The sequence below is a fragment of the Nerophis lumbriciformis genome, linkage group LG05 (assembly GCF_033978685.3).
Source record: "Nerophis lumbriciformis linkage group LG05, RoL_Nlum_v2.1, whole genome shotgun sequence".
Taxonomy (NCBI): domain Eukaryota; kingdom Metazoa; phylum Chordata; class Actinopteri; order Syngnathiformes; family Syngnathidae; genus Nerophis; species Nerophis lumbriciformis.
The window spans coordinates 15,996,583-16,020,000 of record NC_084552.2 but is presented as its reverse complement, the minus strand read 5'-3'; the positions used below and the strand labels follow the sequence as shown (position 1 = coordinate 16,020,000).

At 39.7% G+C, this 23,418-nt stretch overlaps 1 protein-coding gene across 2 annotated transcripts in view; it reads left to right on the top strand.

Moving 5' to 3' along the window:
- Positions 1-23,418, top strand: part of pde5ab (phosphodiesterase 5A, cGMP-specific, b) — a 217,778-nt gene that overhangs the window by 42,637 nt on the left and 151,723 nt on the right. For both annotated transcript variants that reach the window (XM_061961218.2, XM_061961217.2), the window contains exon 2: positions 20,324-20,750. In XM_061961218.2, the coding sequence (XP_061817202.1) occupies positions 20,328-20,750 (423 nt within the window). In that variant the 5' untranslated portion in view covers positions 20,324-20,327. The remainder of the gene's footprint in view (positions 1-20,323; positions 20,751-23,418) is intronic.

Genomic DNA, 23,418 nt, shown 5'->3' with positions numbered 1-23,418 from the left:
AGCCCACGTTCCCCTAGTGGCAGAGTCATGTATAGAGAGAGTATGGACAAGTAACAGAGAGGCGCCATTGCATTGCCGGGATGCGTACAGTTGAGTCGTTCTGACGTTAGTTTTCCTGCCGAAATAAACCAAAATATAGTTGTAGAAATATACAAACCCCAAAACCAGTGAAGTTGGCACGTTGTGTAAATGGTAATTAAAAACAGAATACAATGATTTGCTAATCCTTGTCAACTTAAATTCAATTGAATAGACTGCCAAGACAAGATACTTAACGTTCAAACTGGAAAAGTTTATTTTTTGCAAATATTAGCTCATTTGGAATTTGATGCCTGCAACATGTTTCAAAAAAGCTGGCACAAGTGGCATAAAAGACTGATAAAGTTGAGGAATGCTCATCAAACACTTATTTGGAACATCCCACAGGTGAACAGGCTAATTGGGAACAGGTGGGTGCCAAGATTGGGTATAAAAGCAGCTTCCATGAAATGCTCAGTCATTCACAAACAAGGATGGGACGAGGGTCACCACTTTGTCAACAAATGCGTGAGCAAACTGTCAAACAGTTTAAGAACAACATTTCTCAACCAGCTATTGCAAGGAATTTAGGGATTTCACCATCCGTAATATCATCAAAAGGTTCTGAGAATCTGGAGAAATCACTGCACGTAACATTGAATGCCCGTGACCTTGGATCTTTCAGGCGGTACTGCGTCAAAAACCGACATCAGTGTGTAAAGGATATCACCACATGGGCTCAGGAGCACTTCAAAAAACCACTGTCAGTAACTACAGTTCGTCACTACATCTGTAAGTGCAAGTTAAAACTCTACTATGCAAAGCGAAAGCCATTTATCAACAACACCCAGAAAGGCTTCGCTTGGCCCGAGCTCATCTAAGATGGATTGATGCAAAGTGTAAAAGTGTTCTGTGGTCTGATGAGTCCACATTTCAAATTGTTTTTGGAAACTGTGGACGTCGTGCCCTCCGGAACAAAGAGGAAAAGAACCATCTGGACTGTTATAGGTGCAAAGTTGAAAAGCCAGCATCTGTGATGGTATGGGGGTGTATTAGTGCCCAAGGCATGGGTAACTTACACATCTGTGAAGGCACCATTAATGCTGAAAGGTACATACAGGTTTTGGAGCAACATATGTTGCCATCCAAGCAACGTTATCATGGACGCCCCTGCTTATTTCAGCAAGACAATGCCAAGCCACGTGTTACATCAACGTGGCTTCATAGTAAAAGAGTGCGGGTACTAGACTGGCCTGCCTGTAGTCCAGACCTGTCTCCCATTGAAAATGTGTGGCGCATTATGAGGCCTAAAATACCACAACAGAGACCCCCGGACTGTTGAACAACTTAAGCTGTACACCAAGCAAGAATGGGAAATAATTCCACCTGAAAAGCTTCAAAAATGTGTCTCCTCAGTTCCCAAACGTTTACTGAGTGTTGTTAAAAGGAAAGGCCATGTACCACAGTGGTAAAAATGCCCCTGTGCCAACTTTTTTGCAATGTGTTGCTGCCATTAAATTGTAAGTTACTTATTTTTTTGCAAAAAAAATAAAAAAGTTTCTCAGTTCAAACATTAAATATCTTGTCTTTGCAGTCTATTCAATTGAATATAAGTTGAAAAGGATTTGCAAATCATTGTATTCTCTTTTTATTTACCATTTACACAACGTGCCAACTTCACTGGTTTTGGGTTTTGTAGTTTTCAACATACTCCGTCTCATAAATGACAATAAAACATGTTTTTCTGTAGTAATATCCTGATATGGTGATCCTGCTGGGGTGAAACCAAAACAAATAAAAATACATTTCAAAGTTATATTTAGCAGCAATTATATAACCAGTGTATTTGTTTTTCAGTGTCTGCCAACCACTGACACTCTTTGAAACTCTTGTCAGAAAACAGGGCATCTTTTGATTCTCAAGTAGATCACATTTGTTTGCTAGTAACGTAACAAAAAATTTATATTTTGCATGTGAATAGAAGCGTCGACGTTCCCCTTTTAAACAGATATGCCTAAACATTTCCTATAAAATGTAACTGAACATTAACCTCACTAACCTCTAACCTTACTGGAGACTAAGCAGTTTTCCTTCAACCTGAGTGCACTGAAAGGTGAACATTCTTCATTTGCATATTTGTCCTTAGTCAGAGTTCTGCATGTTTGTATGGTGGGACACTTTTGACGTCTTTGTCTCGCTTTGTCCCATTCATACCACAAACGCCAAAGGGAGTCCACATTTTTTTTTTCTTCTTCTCCACAAGATATAAACCATGACTCACTCAAGGGAGCGATGAATGTTTATATTTCAAGTCATCGATAATTCATCATTTAAAGGGAAGTCTTGTGAGAGTTCCACTTATGCATACCGTATTTTCTGGACCATAGGGCGCACCGGATTATAAGGCGCACTGCCGATGAATGGTCTATTTGTGATCTTGTTTCATATACAGGTAAAAGCCAGTAAATTAGAATATTTTGAAAAACTTGATTTATTTCAGTAATTGCATTCAAAAGGTGTAACTTGTACATTATATTTATTCATTGCACACAGACTGATGCATTCAAATGTTTATTTCATTTAATTTTGATGATTTGAAGTGGCAACAAATGAAAATCCAAAATTCCGTGTGTCACAAAATTAGAATATTGTGTAAGGCTAATACAAAAAAGGGATTTTTAGAAATGTTGGCCAACTGAAAAGTATGAAAATGAAAAATATGAGCATTAACAATACTCAATACTTGGTTGGAGCTCCTTTTGCCTCAATTACTGCGTTAATGCGGCGTGGCATGGAGTCGATGAGTTTCTGGCACTGCTCAGGTGTTATGAGAGCCCAGGTTGCTCTGATAGTGGCCTTCAACTCTTCTGCGTTTTTGGGTCTGGCATTCTGCATCTTCCTTTTCACAATACCCCACAGATTTTCTATGGGGCTAAGGTCAGGGGAGTTGGCGGGCCAATTTAGAACAGAAATACCATGGTCCGTAAACCAGGCACGGGTAGATTTTGCGCTGTGTGCAGGTGCCAAGTCCTGTTGGAACTTGAAATCTCCATCTCCATAGAGCAGGTCAGCAGCAGGAAGCATGAAGTGCTCTAAAACTTGCTGGTAGACGGCTGCGTTGACCCTGGATCTCAGGAAACAGAGTGGACCGACACCAGCAGATGACATGGCACCCCAAACCATCACTGATGGTGGAAACTTTACACTAGACTTCAGGCAACGTGGATCCTGTGCCTCTCCTGTCTTCCTCCAGACTCTGGGACCTCGATTTCCAAAGGAAATGCAAAATTTGCATGGTTGGGTGATGGTTTGGGGTGCCATGTCATCTGCTGGTGTCGGTCCACTCTGTTTCCTGAGATCCAGGGTCAACGCAGCCGTCTACCAGCAAGTTTTAGAGCACTTCATGCTTCCTGCTGCTGACCTGCTCTATGGAGATGGAGATTTCAAGTTCCAACAGGACTTGGCGCCTGCACACAGCGCAAAATCTACCCGTGCCTGGTTTACGGACCATGGTATTTCTGTTCTAAATTGGCCCGCCAACTCCCCTGACCTTAGCCCCATAGAAAATCTGTGGGGTATTGTGAAAAGGAAGATGCAGAATGCCAGACCCAAAAACGCAGAAGAGTTGAAGGCCACTATCAGAGCAACCTGGGCTCTCATAACACCTGAGCAGTGCCAGAAACTCATCGACTCCATGCCACGCCGCATTAACGCAGTAATTGAGGCAAAAGGAGCTCCAACCAAGTATTGAGTATTGTACATGCTCATATTTTTCATTTTCATACTTTTCAGTTGGCCAACATTTCTAAAAATCCCTTTTTTGTATTAGCCTTAAGTAATATTCTAATTTTGTGACACACGGAATTTTGGATTTTCATTTGTTGCCACTTCAAATCATCAAAATTAAATGAAATAAACATTTGAATGCATCAGTCTGTGTGCAATGAATAAATATAATGTACAAGTTCCACCTTTTGAATGCAATTACTGAAATAAATCAAGTTTTTCAAAATATTCTAATTTACTGGCTTTTACCTGTATAAGACGCACCGGATTATAGGGCGCATTAAAGGACTCATATTATTATTATTTTTTTCTACATGAAAAAAACACTTCCTTGTGGTCTACATAACATGTAATGGTGGTTCTTTGGTCAAAATGTTGCATAGATGATGTTTTACAGATCATCTTCAGTCGCTTCAGAATGCGCCGTTTTGTGGGCGGTCTTATTTACGTCAACAGCGTCTTCTCCCCGTCATCTTTGTTGTAGCGGTGTAGCGTGCAAGGACGGGGGTGGAAGAAGTGTCAAAAGATAGAGCTAACTGTTTTAATGACATTCAGACTTTACTTCGATCAATAACGGAGCAGCCTCTCCTCATCCGTGGCTCACTGGTGCAATAACAACGCCGGAAATGTGTCCCGTGAAAAACCATCTGACCAGAACTCTCTAATAACTAAAGTTTCTCGGGTGAATAATGTAAACTCACTACACCGGTATGTTTTTAGCGCTTTCATGGCGAGTTTACTGACAGATATAAGTAAGAACTTTACACTACTTTATATTAGAAATGGCAACAGCGGAGGATGAATGTCCCATAACAAGAAGATAGAGAAAAAGAAGAAGCTTATCGACTACGGTGTCGGCACAGACTACAAAGGTGGACTAGCGTAATTGCCAGGACTTATGCAGATCCCGAATACAGATCAGCAGGTACCAGAAGGTAAGAAAAGTCGCTATTCCATAATATTGCGAAACAAAACGCCAGATAATATGTCTTACCTGATACACCATAATAATACTGGTATGTTTAAGCACAGTACAATCCATCAAGCGGTGCGGCTTCATAGCTTACTAAAGTCGTACTAAAACATTTTGATAGATTTTTGAGCGCCGTGTGTAATGTTCTATGTTTTCAATGGAACATATAAAATGTTGGTGTTGTTGACTTGAGTCATATTGCAGTCTACACGGATCTTTTATGTGTGACTCCCATCTACTGGTCACACTTATCATTTCACCATGTACCAAATAAAATAGCTTCGAGGTTGGTAAGCACAACCAAAATTATTCGGTACATTAGGCGCACCGGGTTATAAGGCGCACTGTCGAGTTTTGATAAAATGAAAGGATTTTAAGTGTACCTTATAGTCCGAAAAAGGCACCTCACGATTTGATTACGATAAAGATTCCTACCTCTACTCTCCGGCAGTGTAACCGAGTACAGGTTACACTGCCGGAGAGTAGAGGTAGGAATCTTTAGACATCTCACGATTTGATTACGATAAAGATTCCTACCTCTACTCTTATTACAATTTGTTGCCCTTATGTGACCTGTATCTGATTATTCAACATCACTGTATGTGGATATAAATTGGATTATAATGTTGCACTCATCTGACCCATACGTCATCAAAAAGCGACGTACGTCATATTTCTTTGCCAAAATAGCCAGTCGCTAACAAAAATTGTGGACAAAACGGATGAAAATAAAATAAACTTTGACTTCTCTGTGGAAGCAAATGGCGCACTATCTACGAGAGGCAAAACCCTTACCATCTTCCTTCCTTGGCCAAATAATTTGGTTAAACTGTTCACCACCGCTTGAATCCCTTTGGGGGGATGGACGGCTGGGCAGTGCTTGGATAGCAGCAGCCTACCTCCGTAGCCCCCACTCCCTGCCCTCTATTGCAAGTCTTGTGGATTCTTTGTAACTTTATGTGTGCTATGGCTATTGAGGTTTTTTTTTGGCCTCAGTCTGGACCTTGTCCCTGGGGACCCCAGCCTAAGACTGATTTTTTTTTGTTTTTTACTCATCCACCCTCCCCCCTCAATGTTTACCTGTTTCCCACCTTTTTAAGGGGCGCTGGTAGTTGACTGACCCGTCAGCGGTCCTGTTCTGTCTACCTGTAATGTTTGCCTGCTCTTGGGTGGGACTGTGCTGAAAACCTCATTTTGATTCCTTGTATGTCTTGTACTTGTGAAGAATTGACAATTAAGTTGACTGTTGTTGTTTTTTTTGTTTTGTTCACTTCGGTTGCACAAAATCCTTAAAATTGTCAAAAATGCGGCAGGAGTGATTGATTGATTGATTGATTGAAACTTTTATTAGTAGATTGCACAGTGCAGTACATATTCCGTACAATTGACCACTAAATGGTAACACCCCAAAAAGTTTTTCAACTTGTTTAAGTCGGGTCCACTTAAATTGTAACAACAAATTGATTCATGATACAGATATATACTATCATCATAATACAGTCATCAGAGAGTATATACATTGAATTATTTACATTATTTACAATCCGGGGTGTGGGATGTGGAGGGGGGGGGGTTAGGTTTGGTGGATATCAACACTTCTGTCATCAACAATTGCATCATCAGAGAAATGGACATTAGAACAGTGTAGGACTGACTTGGTAGGATATGTACAGCAAGTAGTGGACATAGAGAGAGAGATCAGAAAGCATAAGAATAAGTATCTACATTTGATTATTTACATTTGATTATTTACAATCCGGGGAGGTATGATGTGGAAGGGAGTGTGTTAGTTTAGGGTTCAAGTTGCCTGGAGGTGTTCTTTTAGTGCGGTTTTGAAGGAGGATAGAGATGCACTTTCTTTTACACCTGTTGGGAGTGCATTCCACATTGATGTGGCATAGAAAGAGAATGAGTTAAGACCTTTGTTAGATCGGAATCTGGGTTTAACGTGGTTAGTGGAGCTCCCCCTGGTGTTGTGGTTATGGCGGTCATTTACGTTAAGGAAGTAGTTTGACATGTACTTCGGTATCAGGGAGGTGTAGCGGATTTTATAGACTGGGCTCAGTGCAAGTTGTTTTACTCTGTCCTCCACCCTGAGCCAGCCCTTCTTTGGAGAAGTGGGTAGGAGTGAGGTGTGATCTGGGGTGGAGGTCTAGAAGTAATCTGACTAGCTTGTTCTGGGATGTTTGGAGTCTAGATTTGAGGGTTTTGGAGGTGCTAGGGTACCAGGAGGTGCATGCGTAATCGAAAAAGGGTTGAATGAGAGTTCCCGCTAGAATCTTCATTGTGCTTTTGTTGACCAGAGAGGAGATTCTGTAGAGCAGGGGTGCTCATTACGTCGATCGCGAGCTACCGGTCGATCTCGGAGGGTGTGTCAGTCAATCACCAGCCAGGCATTAAAAAAATAGTCCTAAAAATGAGCGATCATAAATCTTCACTATGACGTCACTTTCGTCACTTGATTGACATTCACGGCACCCGAGGGTCTTCTGAGATGACGCTGGCTGCTGCCAGCTCATTAAAATTACCGACTGGAAGGCGAGAAACACTTTATTTCAACAGACTCTGGCGCCGTACCTGGCGTCAAAACTCCAAAGACCGACTGCACTGTTGCGCTAACAAAATAAGAGTCTCAGAAAGCTGGCGTGCACAAGCTAGCAAGCTACGGAGTTTGCCGTCAATGTATTTCTTGTGAAGTGTATACAAAGGAGTACAGAAGCTGGATAAATAAGATGCCAAAAACCAACCCCTTTCATGTGGTATTGAACAGAAGGAGGACTTTTTTTCTCCTCCATTCGAAAATGCGGACTTATCAGCACCACTGTCCAATCAATGCAAGTCATCAGAATCAGGTAATACACCAACTTATATTCTTGTCTTCATGAAAGAAAGGGATCTATATGTGTTAAACATGCTTGTATTATCATCAAACACCTTTATTTTGTTAACAATATTAACTATATGTGTTAAACATGCTTGCATTATCTTTAAATACCTTTAACTTGTTAACAATATTAACTATATGTATTAAACATACTTGTATTATCATTAAACACCTTTAATTTTTTAACATTATTAACTATATGTGTTAAACATGCTTGCATTATCATTAAACACCTTTAACTTGTTAACAAAAACATATATTTCATAAATAAGTAAATATAAATTATATATATGAATGAGGTAGATCTCCACGACTTGATCAATTGAAAAGTAGCTCGTCTGCAGAAAAAGTGTGAGCACCTCTGCTGTAGAGAAATCTCGTTCATTGGTTGACCTTTTTGATTACCTTGGTTGCCATTTAATCACAGGAAAGATTAGCCTCTAGAATGGAACTGAGGTAGGTGACCTCATCTTTCCTGGTGATAACAATGTCACCCACTTTTATAGTGAAGTCATTGACTTTCTTAAGGTTGATGTGGGACCCAAATAGGATGGAGACCTCCGATTTGAAGAGGTGTTTACTTTCGTGAGCGTGTGCTGCAGAGGGTGTGACGTCATGTTTGTTTGCAGGACCCATTCCCTTTACAAGCTTTTTTTTTATTTTTAATTTTTAAAAGGAACGACTCAGCAAAACAAAACTTAGTTATAGGAGACCTATGATAAATGTCCTCTTTTCTGACTTATAATGTTGTTACAATGTTGGATACTCGTGTTAAACAATGTCAACGCTTCACATCATAGGCTTCATACGTAAGGGCAGAAGCTCTGAACGCTCTGTTTTGCACTATTATTCTTAAACAGTGGGCCATTTGTGACATCACACATTGACGGACGTACTGATGTGAGCATTTCTAGCACTCTTTTCTGCTCTCTTGTGCCGATGCCTGGATTTGCGATTGTTATTTACTTTTCACCTGTTCCGATGTTTATCAAGTAAATACATATGTGTTTGTTGGTCCATGACAAAGGGCCTAGGCCAGGGCAATGAAACCTAAAAATAAAATCTCCGATTTAAAATTTATTTTTTTTTTTTACAAAAAAATGGATTCATGATATACAATTTTTTTCTACATTTTTTAGAGAAACCAATCAATACTAATGACAGGAATCATTCAAAACACATTTTGCTTTTATCTGATCGAAAATGGTCTGCATACCTTCCAGGTCTTTGTAAGTTCGTATACCTTCCGATCATTCTATTTCCAATTCTGAAACGCAAATGAAAAAGTACAATTAGGGTGGTTTTTAAATTTGTATTATATAAGGCCGATTTTAAAACAAACAAAAAGGGGTTGATTTTCATTAAAATATTGCCATGGAATTGGATTTTGTGCTGTTTTTGTCATGATCTGGGGTCCGGATCATGTTTTTGTAATGTTCTGTTAGTTTTGGATTCTTTTATTTCCTGTTTGTCACCTGGGTTTGCTTTAGTTACCATGGCGACTTATGATTTTCAACTGCCTATGGTGTTCAGGACGAGCACCTGCGTCTAATCAGAGGACTATTTAAAGGGGAACATTATCACAATTTCAGAATTGTTAAAACCATTAAAATTCAGTTCCCAGTGGCTTATTATATTTTTCGAAGTTTTTTTTCAAAATTTTACCCATCACGCAATATCCCTAAAAAAAGTTTCAAAGTGCCTGATTTTAACCACCCGTCCATTTTCCTGTGACGTCACATAGTGAAGCCAACACAAACAAACATGGCGGAAAGAACAGCAAGCTATAGCGACATTAGCTCGGATTCAGACTCGGATTTCAGCGGCTTAAGCGATTCAACAGATTACGAATGTATTGAAACGGTTGGTTGTAGTGTGGAGGCAGGTAGCGAAAACGAAATTGAAGAAGAAACTGAAGCTATTGAGCCATATCGGTTTGAACCGTATGCAAGCGAAACCGACGAAAACAACACGACAGCCAGCGACACGGGAGAAAGCGAGGACGAATTCGGCGATCGCCTTCTAACCAACGATTGGTATGTGTTTGTTTGGCATTAAAGGAAACTAACAACTATGAACTAGGTTTACAGCATATGAAATACATTTGGCAACAACATGCACTTTGAGAGTGCAGACAGCCCAATTTTCATCAATTAATATATTCTGTAGACATACCCTCATGTCAGCAGGCCAGGGAAGCTAGGGTCGATATTCTTCTCTTGATCATCTTCGGGACGGTGTGAGCCAAGACATCCAGGGGGTTTAGCTCGCTCGTCTGCGGGAACAAACTGCCGCCATTGCTTGCCGTGCTACCGAGGCCCTTTGTCCCTGAATTGCTCACACACTCCGGCAGATTCAATGGGGGTCGGGCGGCAGATTTCTTTGACTTTATCGTCAGAAATGCATCTGCTTTGAGTGTCGCAGGATATCCACACATTCTTGCCATCTCTGTCGTAGCATAGCTTTCGTCGGTAAAGTGTGCGGAACAAACGTCCAATTTTTTGCCACTTTCGCATCTTTGGGCCACTGGTGCAACTTGAATCCGTCCCTGTTCGTGTTGTTACACCCTCCGACAACACACCGACGAGGCATGATGTCTCCAAGGTACGGAAAACAGTCGAAAAAAACGGAAAATAACAGAGCTGATTTGACTCGGTGTTTGAGAAAATGGCGGATTGCTTCCCGATGCGACGTCACATTGTGACGTCATCGCTCCGAGAGCGAATATTCGCCAAAATTCGCCCATTTAGAGTTCGGAAATCGGTTAAAAAAAAAGAAAGGTCTTTTTTCTGCAACATCAAGGTATATATTGACGCTTACATAGGTCTGGTGATAATGTTCCCCTTTAAGCCTGCCTTTGCCAGTCAGTCGTCCTGGCGTCATTAGTTGTTCCATGCCATAGTTATGCTAGTTGTTTGTCTCATGCCTGGACTACGTAAGTCTCGTTTATTTCATGCCACAGTTTCATAAGTTCTCTATGTCCATAGTTCATGCTAAGTGTTAGCGTCTATGTTTCCTGTGTTAAGTTTTTTTGTTCTTTAGCCTCTTGTGTGAACGGCACGCTTTTCTTTTGTTTGGTTCCTGTCTTTTGTGATGTGTAGGATTAATTGATTAATAAATATGTTCCGACCTGCAAGTCCTGTCCGGAATAGTCCTTTTGCATCCTGGGAGAACAAACCTCACAGTAAGCTGCGAAAACCATGTTGTGACAGTTTTCCTTTTATGGATTTTTATTTTTCCAGAAAATCACTAAAATCTAAAAAAAAATGTGCAAAAATGCGTGGGTATCTGTGTGATGACAAATTGAACCGGAAGTAGTATTTTAGGCTTTCCTTTGCGTTTAGCATGTTTTTAGCACAACGGTAACATCTTTGTTGAGCACAAGTCCTAAAAAACAAGTTTCGGACCATTTTTTCTATTTTCATTTCTGAAACAAAAGTTGGACAACTATTTAATGACACTTTTTTATATATAGGACTCAATAGGACTCCTGCTGAACAAAGATGTTACAGTTATGCTAAAAACATGTTAAACACAAAGGAAAAGCTAAAATACTGCTTCCGGTTCAATTTGTCATGACACAGACAACACCAAATTTTTGTAAATTTTTTTGCGTTTATCTGGAAAAATTCAAATCCATAAAAGCAAAATCTAATTTTATGGAAATATTTTAATGAAAGCAAACCTTTTTTGTTTGTTTTAAAATCTGCCATATATAATAAAAATCGAAAAACGGCCCTAATTTTATTCTTTGATTTGCGTTTCAGAATTGGAAATAGAATGAACGGAAGGGACACATCCTGTTGAACAAAGGTGTAAGCGTTATGCTAAAATCTACAGGTAAAATTCTGCTTCCGGTTCAATTTGTCATCACACAGATACACACGCATTTTTTTATTTTGGATGAACATAAATTCAATTTTTGTGTTTATCTGGAAAAAATAAAAATCCATAAAAGGAAAACAGCACAAAATCAAATTTTCAACCCTTTTTTGCTTGTTTTAAAATCTGCCATATATAATAAAAATCGAAAAACGCCCCTAATTTTATTTTTTGATTTGCGTTTCAGAATTGGAAATAGAATGAACGGAAGGGAGACAGACCCTTCCGTTCATTCTATTCTCAATTCTTAAATGCAAATCCAAAAACAAATTTCGGACCATTTTTTCTATTTTCATTTCTGAAACAAAAGTTGGACAAATATTTAATGAGACTTTTTTCAAACGACAATAGGATTCCTGCTGAACGAAGTTATGCCGTTATGCTACCATGAATTGATTAACGTGGACCCCGACTTAAACAAGTTGAAAAACTTATTCGGGTGTTACTATTGTGCGGAATAAGTACTGTACTGTACAATCTACTAATAAAAGATCCAATCAATCAATCAATCAATCAATGCTAAAAACATGCTAAACGCAAAGGAAAAGCTAAAATTACGCTTCCGGTTCAATTTGTCATCACACATTTTTGCATTTTGGATGAACTTTTATTCGATTTTTGTGTTTATCTGGAAAAACAAAAACCCATAAAAAGAAAACAGCACACAATCCAATTTTATGGCAATATTTTAATGAAAATCAACCCTTTTTTCGAAAAACGTCCCTAATTTATTTTTTTGATTAAGAATCGTAAATAGAATGAACGGAAGGTACACGGACCGAAAACTAGTAGTTTGAAAGGAGACAAACAATTAGTGGTGTCAACATTTTTTTTTTGTGATTATTTGTAACCATTTTTAATCAATTAAAAAAAATCAACAATTTAATTTTTTTTAATTCATTTTTGTATTATTATTAGTTTTTCCAATCTGTCCTGTGGAGACTGTCAGACAAATCATATTGTTGATGTAGATGATCTATATCTGCTGTACAGATTTACTTTAGAAACTAGACGTGATGGATACTTCTCTTGTTGCCTTATTTGTATTTGACTTTATTAAATGTTTGGGGAAAATGTTATTCAACAAAACCAGTTTTCTTTGAAGAAATATAGAAATTGATCAGAGCTGTTTATTTTATGGAGGAATGTAGTTAATTATAGAACTGGCATCCAACGTTGTTAAAAAAAGCATAGATTTTCAATAAAGAATCGTTTTGAATCGAGAATCGATTCAGAATCGAATCGTTACCACTAATACTCAAACCAAATCATTATAAGAAATATAAATTGCACTTTGAATAAAATAAGTGTGGAAAAAATAAATTAAAAGCTTCCTCTGGGAGGCAAAACTTTTGTCTTGAATAAATTACTTCTGCAAACAAAAATGTAGCATTGTAGTTTGTATACAAATTAACTCCAATATTGAGATCAACTAAGTGCAAACTTTAAATTTTTCTCTTGAATAAAATGCTTCCATCAACAAAGATGTAGAATAGTAAATTGTATGCAAATAAATAATAAAGTCCAACATTGAGATGGCTCGAGTAAGTGGATAAATAATATATATCGCCTTGTAAAGAGTTACTCGAATGCATTCCTCTTTGTTTGTTTTTGAAACAAACTTTGTAGTGTCTGTTGCCTGTTGCCGCAAATCCAAGCCACTGCCATACTTTTCTTTTCTCCGGAACAAACGTCCGGCTGCTAAACTGACGAAAAAGATAGTGCCGTAGTGATATTTCGGCTTAGTCTTGAGGAAACATAATAAAAGGTAGGATTGAGTATTATTTTCAGAATTGTGTTCCTCAGATACAGAGACAGAAGGCAGCGTGTCGGTCAAATAATTACATTCTTTATGTAGAGAGCAACAAATGGCAGAAACAAAAGGCTAGTGCAATGCACACTGACAAAAAGACATTAATCCAGCGCTGGCAAACACCAACAGGTGAACCTAAATAGACTTCGAAATAGAAACGGGTGTGCTGGCATGAAACTAAACAGAAAGTGAAGCTGTAGCAATGCAAGGAGTCCAACAGCTAAAAGTCAATAGACTAACACACTTCCTGCCTTCACAATAAAAAGTGTTGCTCGTTACCCTAAACAGAATAAGGGTCTAAGAAATGTTAGTGACACCGGTCCGTTTGCCAATGTATAATTTTTCAGAATCAGGAGCTTGAACACTACTTCATTGGTACGGCTGCAAAATAACCCACTATGGGGCCAAAGAAAGTTACTAAAACAAGGTTAAAAATGCTATTAAATTAATTTGGTAGCATTTGTGTGAATCTTCACTCGGCTTCTCGCTGTCTTTGCCAACAAGAGTCTTAAATGAAGGGAGAAGTGATGCTAAATGTCTATTTATCTATTTCATCATCATTTATATTCATTTTACACATATATACTCGCATACATGTATGTATGTATACCGTATATATACCGTACATACATATATACATACGCACACACATTGGTACCTATGCTCTCACATACATACACAAATACAGTACATACATACACACTCACGGTACATACATACAACTCACCAGAGTGTGGACTGTGACGCAACAGTTTGTTTACATGAAAAATCTTCCACTCCTTCTGTCTCATTTTGTCCACCAAAAGTTTTATACTGTGCGTGAATGCACAAAGGTGAGCTTTGTTGATGCCATTGACTTGTTAGACTGCTAAACAGGTATATTTGGTAAGTGCATGACTGCAAGCTAATCAATGCTAACATGCTATTTAGGCTCGCAGCATGTACATATTGTACCATTATGCCTCATTTGTAGGTATATTTCAGATAATTTAATATCCTTTACTTGTATCTTCTTTGTATATGATTTAATTTGCATGTCTCATGACACATTATCTGTATGTATTACAGGGGTCACCAACGCGGTGCCCGCGGGCACCAGGTCGCCCGTAAGGACCAGATGAGTCGCCCGCTGGCCTGTTCTAAAAATAGCTCAAATAGCAGCACTTACCAGTGAGCTGCCTCTATTTTTTTAATTGTATTCATTTTCCAGCAAGCTGGTCTCGCTTTGCTCGACATTTTTAATTCTAAGAGAGACAAAATTCAAATAGAATTTGAAAATCCAAGAAAATATTTTAAAGACTTGGTCTTCACTTGTTTAAATAAATTCATTTATTTTTTTACTTTGCTTCTTATAACTTTCAGAAAGACAATTTTAGAGAAAAAATACAACCTTAAAAATGATTTTAGGATTTTTAAACACATATAACTTTTTACCTTTTAAATTCCTTCCTCTTCTATCCTGACAATTTAAATCAATGTTCAAGTAAATTTTTTTTTTTTATTGTTAAGAATAATAAATACATTTGAATTTAATTCTTCATTTTAGCTTCTGTTTTTTTGATGAAGAATGTTTGTGAAATATTTCTTCAAACTTATTATGATTAAAATTCAAAAAAATAATTTTTGGCAAATCTAGAAAATTTGTAGAATCAAATTTAAATCTTATTTCAAAGTCTTGAATTTCTTTTAAAATTTTTGTTCTGGAAAATCTAGAAGAAATAATGATTTGTCTTTGTTAGAAATATAGCTTGGTCCAATTTGTTATATATTCTAACAACTTTGACTGACTTTTGTATTTTACATGAGTTATTATTTGTACAAACATGGTGCAAAGTAATTCATGATTTGTTAAAAAATGTTAGTGGCTAGCTAGTTAAAATGGGATATTGTGATTTTACAAGACTGTCTTAGAAGTGATCATTTGAAAATGTTCAATTTGAAAAATGTGCACTTAGAGGAAATATAAAAATAAAGTGTTGCATATTGATATTTATCTGTTTCTATATATATTTATTGTGAGAAATCATTAAGATGATCAGTGTTTCCACAAAGATAAATATCATTAATTATTAATAATAACATAGAGTTAAAGGTAAATGGAGCAAATTGGCTATTTCTGGCAATTTATTTAAGTGTGTATCAAACTGGTAGCCCTTCGCATTAATCAGTACCCAAGAAGTAGCTCTTGGTTTCAAAAAGGTTGGTGACCCCTGATGTATTATATTTGCTGCATTTCTGATAGTTGTTTGTGTGCCATGTTGTTCCAGACCACAGCAAACATTACCTAGCTTGCCAAAGATTGTAATAAATCTATTAAAAGAAGACAGCCTGCCGTTCCCTTTAACTTGGACACACACATCTATATCTTTGGCCATTAAAAGCCAGTAATTTCCAGGAGTTATCTCACCTTCTGAGTAGCCTCTAATTTACAAATGGTTTCTAATGTTGTAAAAATGTGTAGAATAAATATTACATTTCAACATTTCTGTCAACGAAGATTTGCTTCAGCCTGCGACACATAGTCATTTTGATAGTAGGCTATTATAGCTAATATAGACACTTACGTCATGTGTTGCCTTCTTTATAGGACATACAGTATATACGGCTTTTCATTTTTTGCGGCTCCAGACGGATGTGTTTTTTGTATTTTTGGTCTTATATGGCTCTTTCAACATTTTGGGTTGCTGACCCCCGCCGTAGGGGAACCTGGGTAAAACACGGCACACTGACAAAACTGAACCTATTTGTACTATAACAATCTACAAGGTTATTACAGTTTGCTTCTCTTTCTTCCCCTCCATTTATCTGCTTTCTTTTGTACCGGTATTTCAAGTTATCATTACATATATGTATTGTTGCATTTGAAACAATTGTATTGTTGATAATGGAGGTAATTATTGTTATTATTCATGATCATGATCACTATTGTTATTTGAATTGTTCCATTTGTAGTGCAATAATGTTCATTGTCATTTCTGTGTTATTAATATTTACTTCACTAACTGCTTCTTTGCTATCACTTCTCCTATCATATTTGGTAACACTTTAGTATGGGGAACACATATTCACCATTAATTAGTTGCTTATTAACATGCAAATTAGTAACATATTGGTTCTTAATTAGTCATTATTAATGCCTTATACTGCATGGCCTTATTATACAACCAGTAAGCCATTAACTAAAAAATAAAAAACACTTTAAGACCAATGTCTTGAAAAAATATATCACTCTTGAATCAATACTGTAGTTAATACTATGATCAAAGTTAATTAAAAACTAAATGTGGGATATAAATAATAGTGGAAGTATAATTGTTTGTATATAGTATATAATTGGTACAAAGGTTTAACACGTGTACAGGGATCTTTCACATGCCTTTAATAATAATAATAATAACTTGGATTTATATAGCGCTTTTCTAAGTACCCAAAGTCGCTTTACATGTAGAACCCATCAATCATTCACACCTGGTGGTGGTAAGCTACTTTCATAGCCACAGCTGCCCTGAGGTAGACTGACGGAAGCGTGGCTGCAATTTGCGCCAACGGCCCCTCCGACCACCACCTATCATTCATCATTCAATTCACCGGTGTGAGTGGCACCGGGGTCAAAGGGTGAAGTGTCCCGCCCAAGGACACAACGGCAACGATTTTTTGGATGGTAAGAGGCGGGGAGCGAACCTGCAACCCTCAGGTTTCTGGCACGGTTGCTCTACCCACTACGCCATGCCGCCCCATGCCTTTACTGTGTATATAATTGAACTGTGTTTATGTTGTGTATAATGTGTACTTATAATATGTTGTACAAAGGACATTTCATAATTTTCGGAAGTTCATCTTGTACTTGACATTGTTTATAGGGTTAGGCGCAATAAGTGTTCAACTTCAGCCTAAACCCTTTCGGTCTGCAACATTTTCATTTTCAATCTATGAATGTACAACTGTTTGTTTATTTTGCTGACCATTGACAGAAGAATAATAATAATAAACTAAAAAAAAAAAAGAACTAAGAGTCTTCCCTCAATAATCCCAGAATTATTGCTTATTAGTAACCCTAACCCTTATATGTTCCCCTCGTGTCCAAATAACTCTAAATTAAGTCTTTGTTACTTTAATAAGCAACTAATTAATGGTGAATATGTTCCCCATACTAAAGTGTTACCTCATGTTTATACATGTCGTATTTTCTGATGGTGTTCTGTTGTTGTTGTTGTCGTCTCTCTGTCTTATCCCCCTCTTGTCCTCGCAATTTCCCCCTCTGTCCTCCCTTTTTCCCTTTCAATCCCATCCTGCTCCGGTCCGGCTGCGCCAAACATGAATATAAATCCATTTAATATGGTCAAATACAAATAAGGCAACAAGAGAACTATCCTACACTTCTCTTTTGTGAAGTAAATATGTACAGCAGATATAGATCATCTACATCCTAGGTGTCAAAGTCATGTTTAATTAAAGCTGCAAGCAGCGTTGGTCGGGCCCGCATATTTGGCAGCTGCTAGTCCTAAGTGTCCCAATACTTTTGTCCAGTTTTAGTCCTAAGTGTCCCAATACTTTGGTCAAGTTGTAGTCCTAAGAGTCCCAATACTTTTGTCCGGTGTAGGTGTTCAAATACTTTTGTCCAGTGGTAGTCCTAAGTGTCCCAATACTTTTGTCCAGTTTAAGTCCTAAGTGTCCCAATACTTTTGTCTAGTGGTAGTCCGAAGTGTCCCAATACTTTTGTCCAGTTTTAGTCCTAAGTGTCCCAATACTTTTCTCCAGTTTTCGTCCTAAGTGTCCCAATACTTTTGTCAAGTGTTAGTCCCAAGTGTCCCAATACTTTTGTCCAGTTCACGTCCCAAGTGTCCCAATACTTTTTTCCAGTTTTAGTCCTAAGTGTCCCAATACTTTTGTCCCGTGGTAGTCCGAAGTTTCCCAATACTTATGTCAAGTTTTAGTCCTCAGTGTCCCAATACTTTCGTCAAGTTTTGATCCTAAGTGTCCCAATACTTTTGTCCAGTTTTAGTCCTAAGTGTCCCAAAACTTTTGTCCAGTTTTAGTCCTAAGTGTCCCAATACTTTTGTCCAGTTGTAGTCCTAAGTGTCCCAATACTTTTGTCCAGTGTAAGAGTCCCAATACTTTTGTCCATTGGTAGTCCTTTGAAGCCGAAACAACAAACGTGCTCAGAGGAGATATTGTTTGAAGACAGGTGACCGGTTTTTACAAAAATTTTGTTTTGAAGGGGGAATTGCAAACTTCCTGTACATTTTTGCTGAAGGATGTCAATCTATGAAATGTAGGTATAAGTGAGACCTACATAGTGGTTTTTGTTTCATGTCTCTCCGACCTTCCAAATGGGAGTTACAGGCAGTTTTGTCATTTCTTTCTTCCGAGGAGCAGTTTTTTCTGCATTTTATTCCAAAATTGCAAGAGCGCAATTTTGAGATTTGGGGTTGAGTTTTTTTTATTATATCGCAATTTTTGCCAGTCCTGATGTGTGTGTTCAGTTCGGTGAGTTTTGAAGCATGTTAAGGGGGTCAAATTACAGCTCAAAGAGGCAAAAGTGACTGTTTTTAGTACATTTTTCAATCAATCAATCAATCAATCTTTATTTATATAGCCCTAAATCACAAGTGTCTTGCAGGGGGAATTGCCAACTTCCTGTTGATTTCTGCCCGAGAATGTACAATTAGGAAATCTAGGTCTAAGTCAGACCTATATAGAGGTTTTTTTTCATGTCTCTCCGACCTTTCTAGTGGGAGATACAGGCAGTCTAGTTTTTTTTTCTTCCTAGGGGGCGCTAGAGCCCAATTTTGAGTTTTGGGGTTCGTTTTTTTTATTAAAAGGCAATTTTCGCAGGTCCTGATGTGTGGGTCAAATATGGTGAGTTTTGAAGCATGTTAAGTGGGTCAAATTACAGCTCAAAGAGGCGGTCGGTATAATAATAATAAAGAATAATAAAACCTTACAAATTCAATAGGGTCCTCTGTCCCATTGTAAAAGGACTCCCGTTGGGATTCCTTTTACAATGGGCCTTGCGGGCCCTAATAATAAAACCTTACAAATTCAATAGGGTCCTCTGTCCCATTGTAAAAGGACTCCCGTTGGGATTCCTTTTACAAAGGGCCTTGCGGGCCCTAATTATACCGTATTTTTCGGACTATAAGTCGCAGTTTTTTTTCATAGTTTGGCCGGGCTCCAGTGCGACTTATATATGTTTTTTTCCTTTTTTATTATGCATTTCCGGCAGGTGCGACTTATACTCCGGTGCGACTTATACTCCGAAAAATACGGTCATCGTAATATTTGAATGATGATAAATGAATGTGTCGTGGCAGTATGCGGATTTCACCAGTGCGGCGGTTTGTGGAAACAATCGGTTGCTTTTCCAAACATTTTTAAGAAACTGCCAGCGTTCGAATGCTAAACAGGAAGTGCTTAAAGTTTAATGGCTTTGTAAAGACACTGTTCTTTCAGTTTTCAATTTACGTCAAGTGTTTTGCCAAGAGGATTATTTGTAGTATGTACATTTTCAGATTGTGCTCGTTCTATTTTTTGCCCAAAGTAGAGACAAAGAAAATAAACCGAAGTCTTTATTTTTAAGTTATTATGCCATGATTTTACCAGTCCGGCCCGCGTGGGAATATACTTTCCTTCAGCTAAAATGAGTTTGACACCCCTGGACATCAACAATATGATTTGCCTGAGTAGCTGGACAGGACAAAAAATAATATATATTCATTTTGCATTGTTACTAGATGTAAAATTGTAACTGTCCTTTATAAAATGTGTTTTATACATAAAATTTGATGGAAAAAAATTGTTTCTGTTTTTGTACGATTCGAGTTTTGACAGACCCTTTGGAATGGATTCATTACAAACACAAATATAACAAATATTACAAGAAAGAAATGAGTTTCCTTGGGAGATTGAAGTTGTAACAAAAGGTGTTTGAGAGGACAGAGGTGACATCGTGTTCTTCTTCCAACAGGGAGATGGTGAACGCATGGTTTGCAGAACGCGTCCACACTATCAAGCCCTCTGCCTCCAAAGACAACCCCCCCATCTCGGACAACCTGGCGATGGCGGCAGCCAACCAGCCCCCCGCCACCCCGCCTCGCAAAATCTCCGCCTCGGAGTTCGACCGCCCGCTGCCGCCCATCGTGGTTAAAGACTCCGAGGGCTCGGTGACGTTCCTGAGTGACACCGACCGCCAGAGTCCTCCCCGACGGCACGGTGGAGGGGCGGCGGCGGATGGTGAGGAAGGGTGCGCCGGCCGGGCAGGGTGCGACCCTTGCGCCCGACTGCTGGAGCTGGTGAAGGACGTTTCCAGCCATCTGGACGTGACAGCACTCTGCCACAAGATCTTCCTACACATCAACCAGCTCATCGCCGCTGATCGCTACTCGCTATTTCTGGTGAGGACTAGGAGGGCTGAAGGCCTCTTCAAAGCCTCATTATTCAGCCTTCTTCTTTAAATTCATGTCCAGGGCTCACTTCACCTGAACAAAGCATCACATTTGCAGCTGTGGGTTTAAGATTTGCATTCAAAAACAGTCTAATCTTGAAGTAGGATTTCAAGGTCAAGTAATATAATGTGATTATGTTGCACAAATAGTCCTGTATTGTCACAATATAGAATTAGTATGATTACCGTATTTTCCGCACTATAAGGCGCACCTAAAAACCACACATTTTCTCAAAAGCTGACAGTGCGCCTTATAACCCGGTGCGCTTTATTACGATTCATTTTCATAAAGTTTCGATCTCGCAACTTCGGTAAACAGCCGCCATCTTTTTTCCCGGTAGAACAGGAAGCGCTTCTTCTTCTACGCAAGCAACCGCCAAGGAAAGCACCCGCCCCCATAGAACAGGAAGCGCTTCTTCTTCTACTGTAAGCAACCACCCGCCCCCGGAAGAAGAAGAAAAAACGCGCGGATATCACCGTACGTTTCATTTCCTGTTTACATCTGTAAAGACCACAAAATGGCTCCTACTAAGCGACAAGGATCCGGTTCATAAAAAGACGCAATCTCTCCATCCGCACACGGATTACTACCGTATTTCACAGCAACTGATATTCCTGTGAACCGCACTGTGGAACGGGAGCACGTACGGTGAATATTCGCACCACAGGTAATGAGAAGTCATCCTTCACTGTGGTTCTAGCTTGCCATGCTAACTTCCACCCATGGTGATATTCAAAAGGAAGACCTTGCCAAAAGAGACCTTTCCAGCCGGCGTCATCATAAAAGCTAACTCGAAGGGATGGATGGATGAAGAAAAGATGAGCGAGTGGTTAAGGGAAGTTTACGCGAAGAGGCCGGGTGGCTTTTTTCACACAGCTCCGAAGGCGAACACACCTTCACTAAGACGGGCAGACAGCGCCGGACGACATACGCCAACATTTGCCAGTGGATCGTAAATGCCTGGGCAGATATTTCGGTCACAACTGTGGTCCGAGCTTTCCGGAAGGCAGGATTCACAGAACAACAGCGACACTGACTCCGATGACTTCGACGAGACGGAACCGGCCATTTTGGATACCACGCTTGCGCAACTTTTCAATTCGGACACCGAAGACGAAGAATTCGAAGGATTTACGAATGAAGAATAACTTCAGAAGGTGAGCGCTATGTTTATTTTGTGTGTTGTGACATTAACGTTCGAGCAACATTATGTTGCTATTGCTCTACACCATTTTGAATTTTACTATGTTTGTGATTGCACATTTGCGTACATTTTGGGACAGAGTTGTTAGAACGCTGGTTTTCAATATATTATTAAAGTTTGACTGAACTATCTGACTGTTTTTTTGACATTCCCTTTAGCGCAGCGTAGGCGCGGCTTATAATCCGGGGCGGCTTATTGGTGGACAAAGTTATGAAATATGTAATTCATTGAAGGTGCGGCTAATAATCCGGTGCGCCTTATAGTGCGGAAAATACGGTAATATATGATAGAATTTGAATTTAGAATATAGGCAGCACAATAAGAAGGTCTTGGGTTCGATCCCCGGGCTGTGGGTCTTTCTGTGTGAAGTTTGCATGTTTTCTTTGTGACTGTGTGGGTTTCCTCCCACCTCCAAAGACATGCACCTAGGGATAGGCCCCTCCCAAAGGATAGGCCCTTCCCACCTCCAAAGACATGCACCTAGGGATAGGCCCCTCCCACCTCCAAAGACATGTACCTGGGGATAGGCCCCTTCCACCTCCAAAGACATGCACCTAGGGATAAGCCCCTCCCACCTCCAAAGACATGCACCTAGGGATAGGCCCCTCCCACCTCCAAAGGCCCCTCCCACGTCCAAAGTCATGCACCTAGGGATAGGCCCCTCACACGTCCAAAGACATGCACCTAGGGATAGGCCCCTCCCACCTCCAAAGATATGCACCTAGGAATAGGCCCCTCCCACCTCCAAAGACATGCACCTAAGGATAGACCCCTCCCACCTCCAAAGACATGCACCTAGGGATAGGCCCCTCCCACCTCCAAAGACATGCACCTGGAAATAGGCCCCTCCCACCTCCAAAGACATGCACCTAAGGATAGGCCCCTCCCACCTCCAAAGACATGCACCTAAGGATAGGCCCCTCCCACCTCCAAAGACATGCACCTAGGATAGGCCCCGTCCACCTCCAAAGACATGCATCTAAGGATAGGCCCCTCCCACCTCTAAAGACATGCACCTAGGGATAGGTTCTTCCACCTCCAAAGACATGCACCTGGGGATAGGCCCCTCCCACCTCCAAAGACATGCACCTAGGGATAGGCCCCTCCCACCTCCAAAGACATGCACCTAGGGACATGAACCTAGGGATAGGCCCCTCCCACCTCCAAACACATGCACGTAGGGATAGGCCCCGTCCACCTCCAAAGACATGCACCTAGGGATAGGCCCCTCCCACCTCCAAAGACATGCACCTATGGATAGGCCCCGTCCACCTCCAAAGACATGCACCTAGGAATAGGCCCCTCCCACCTCCAAAGGCATGCACCTCGGGATAGGCCCCTCCCACCTCCGAAGATATGCACCTAGAAATAGGCCCCTCCCACCTCCAAAGACATGCACCTAGGGATAGGCCC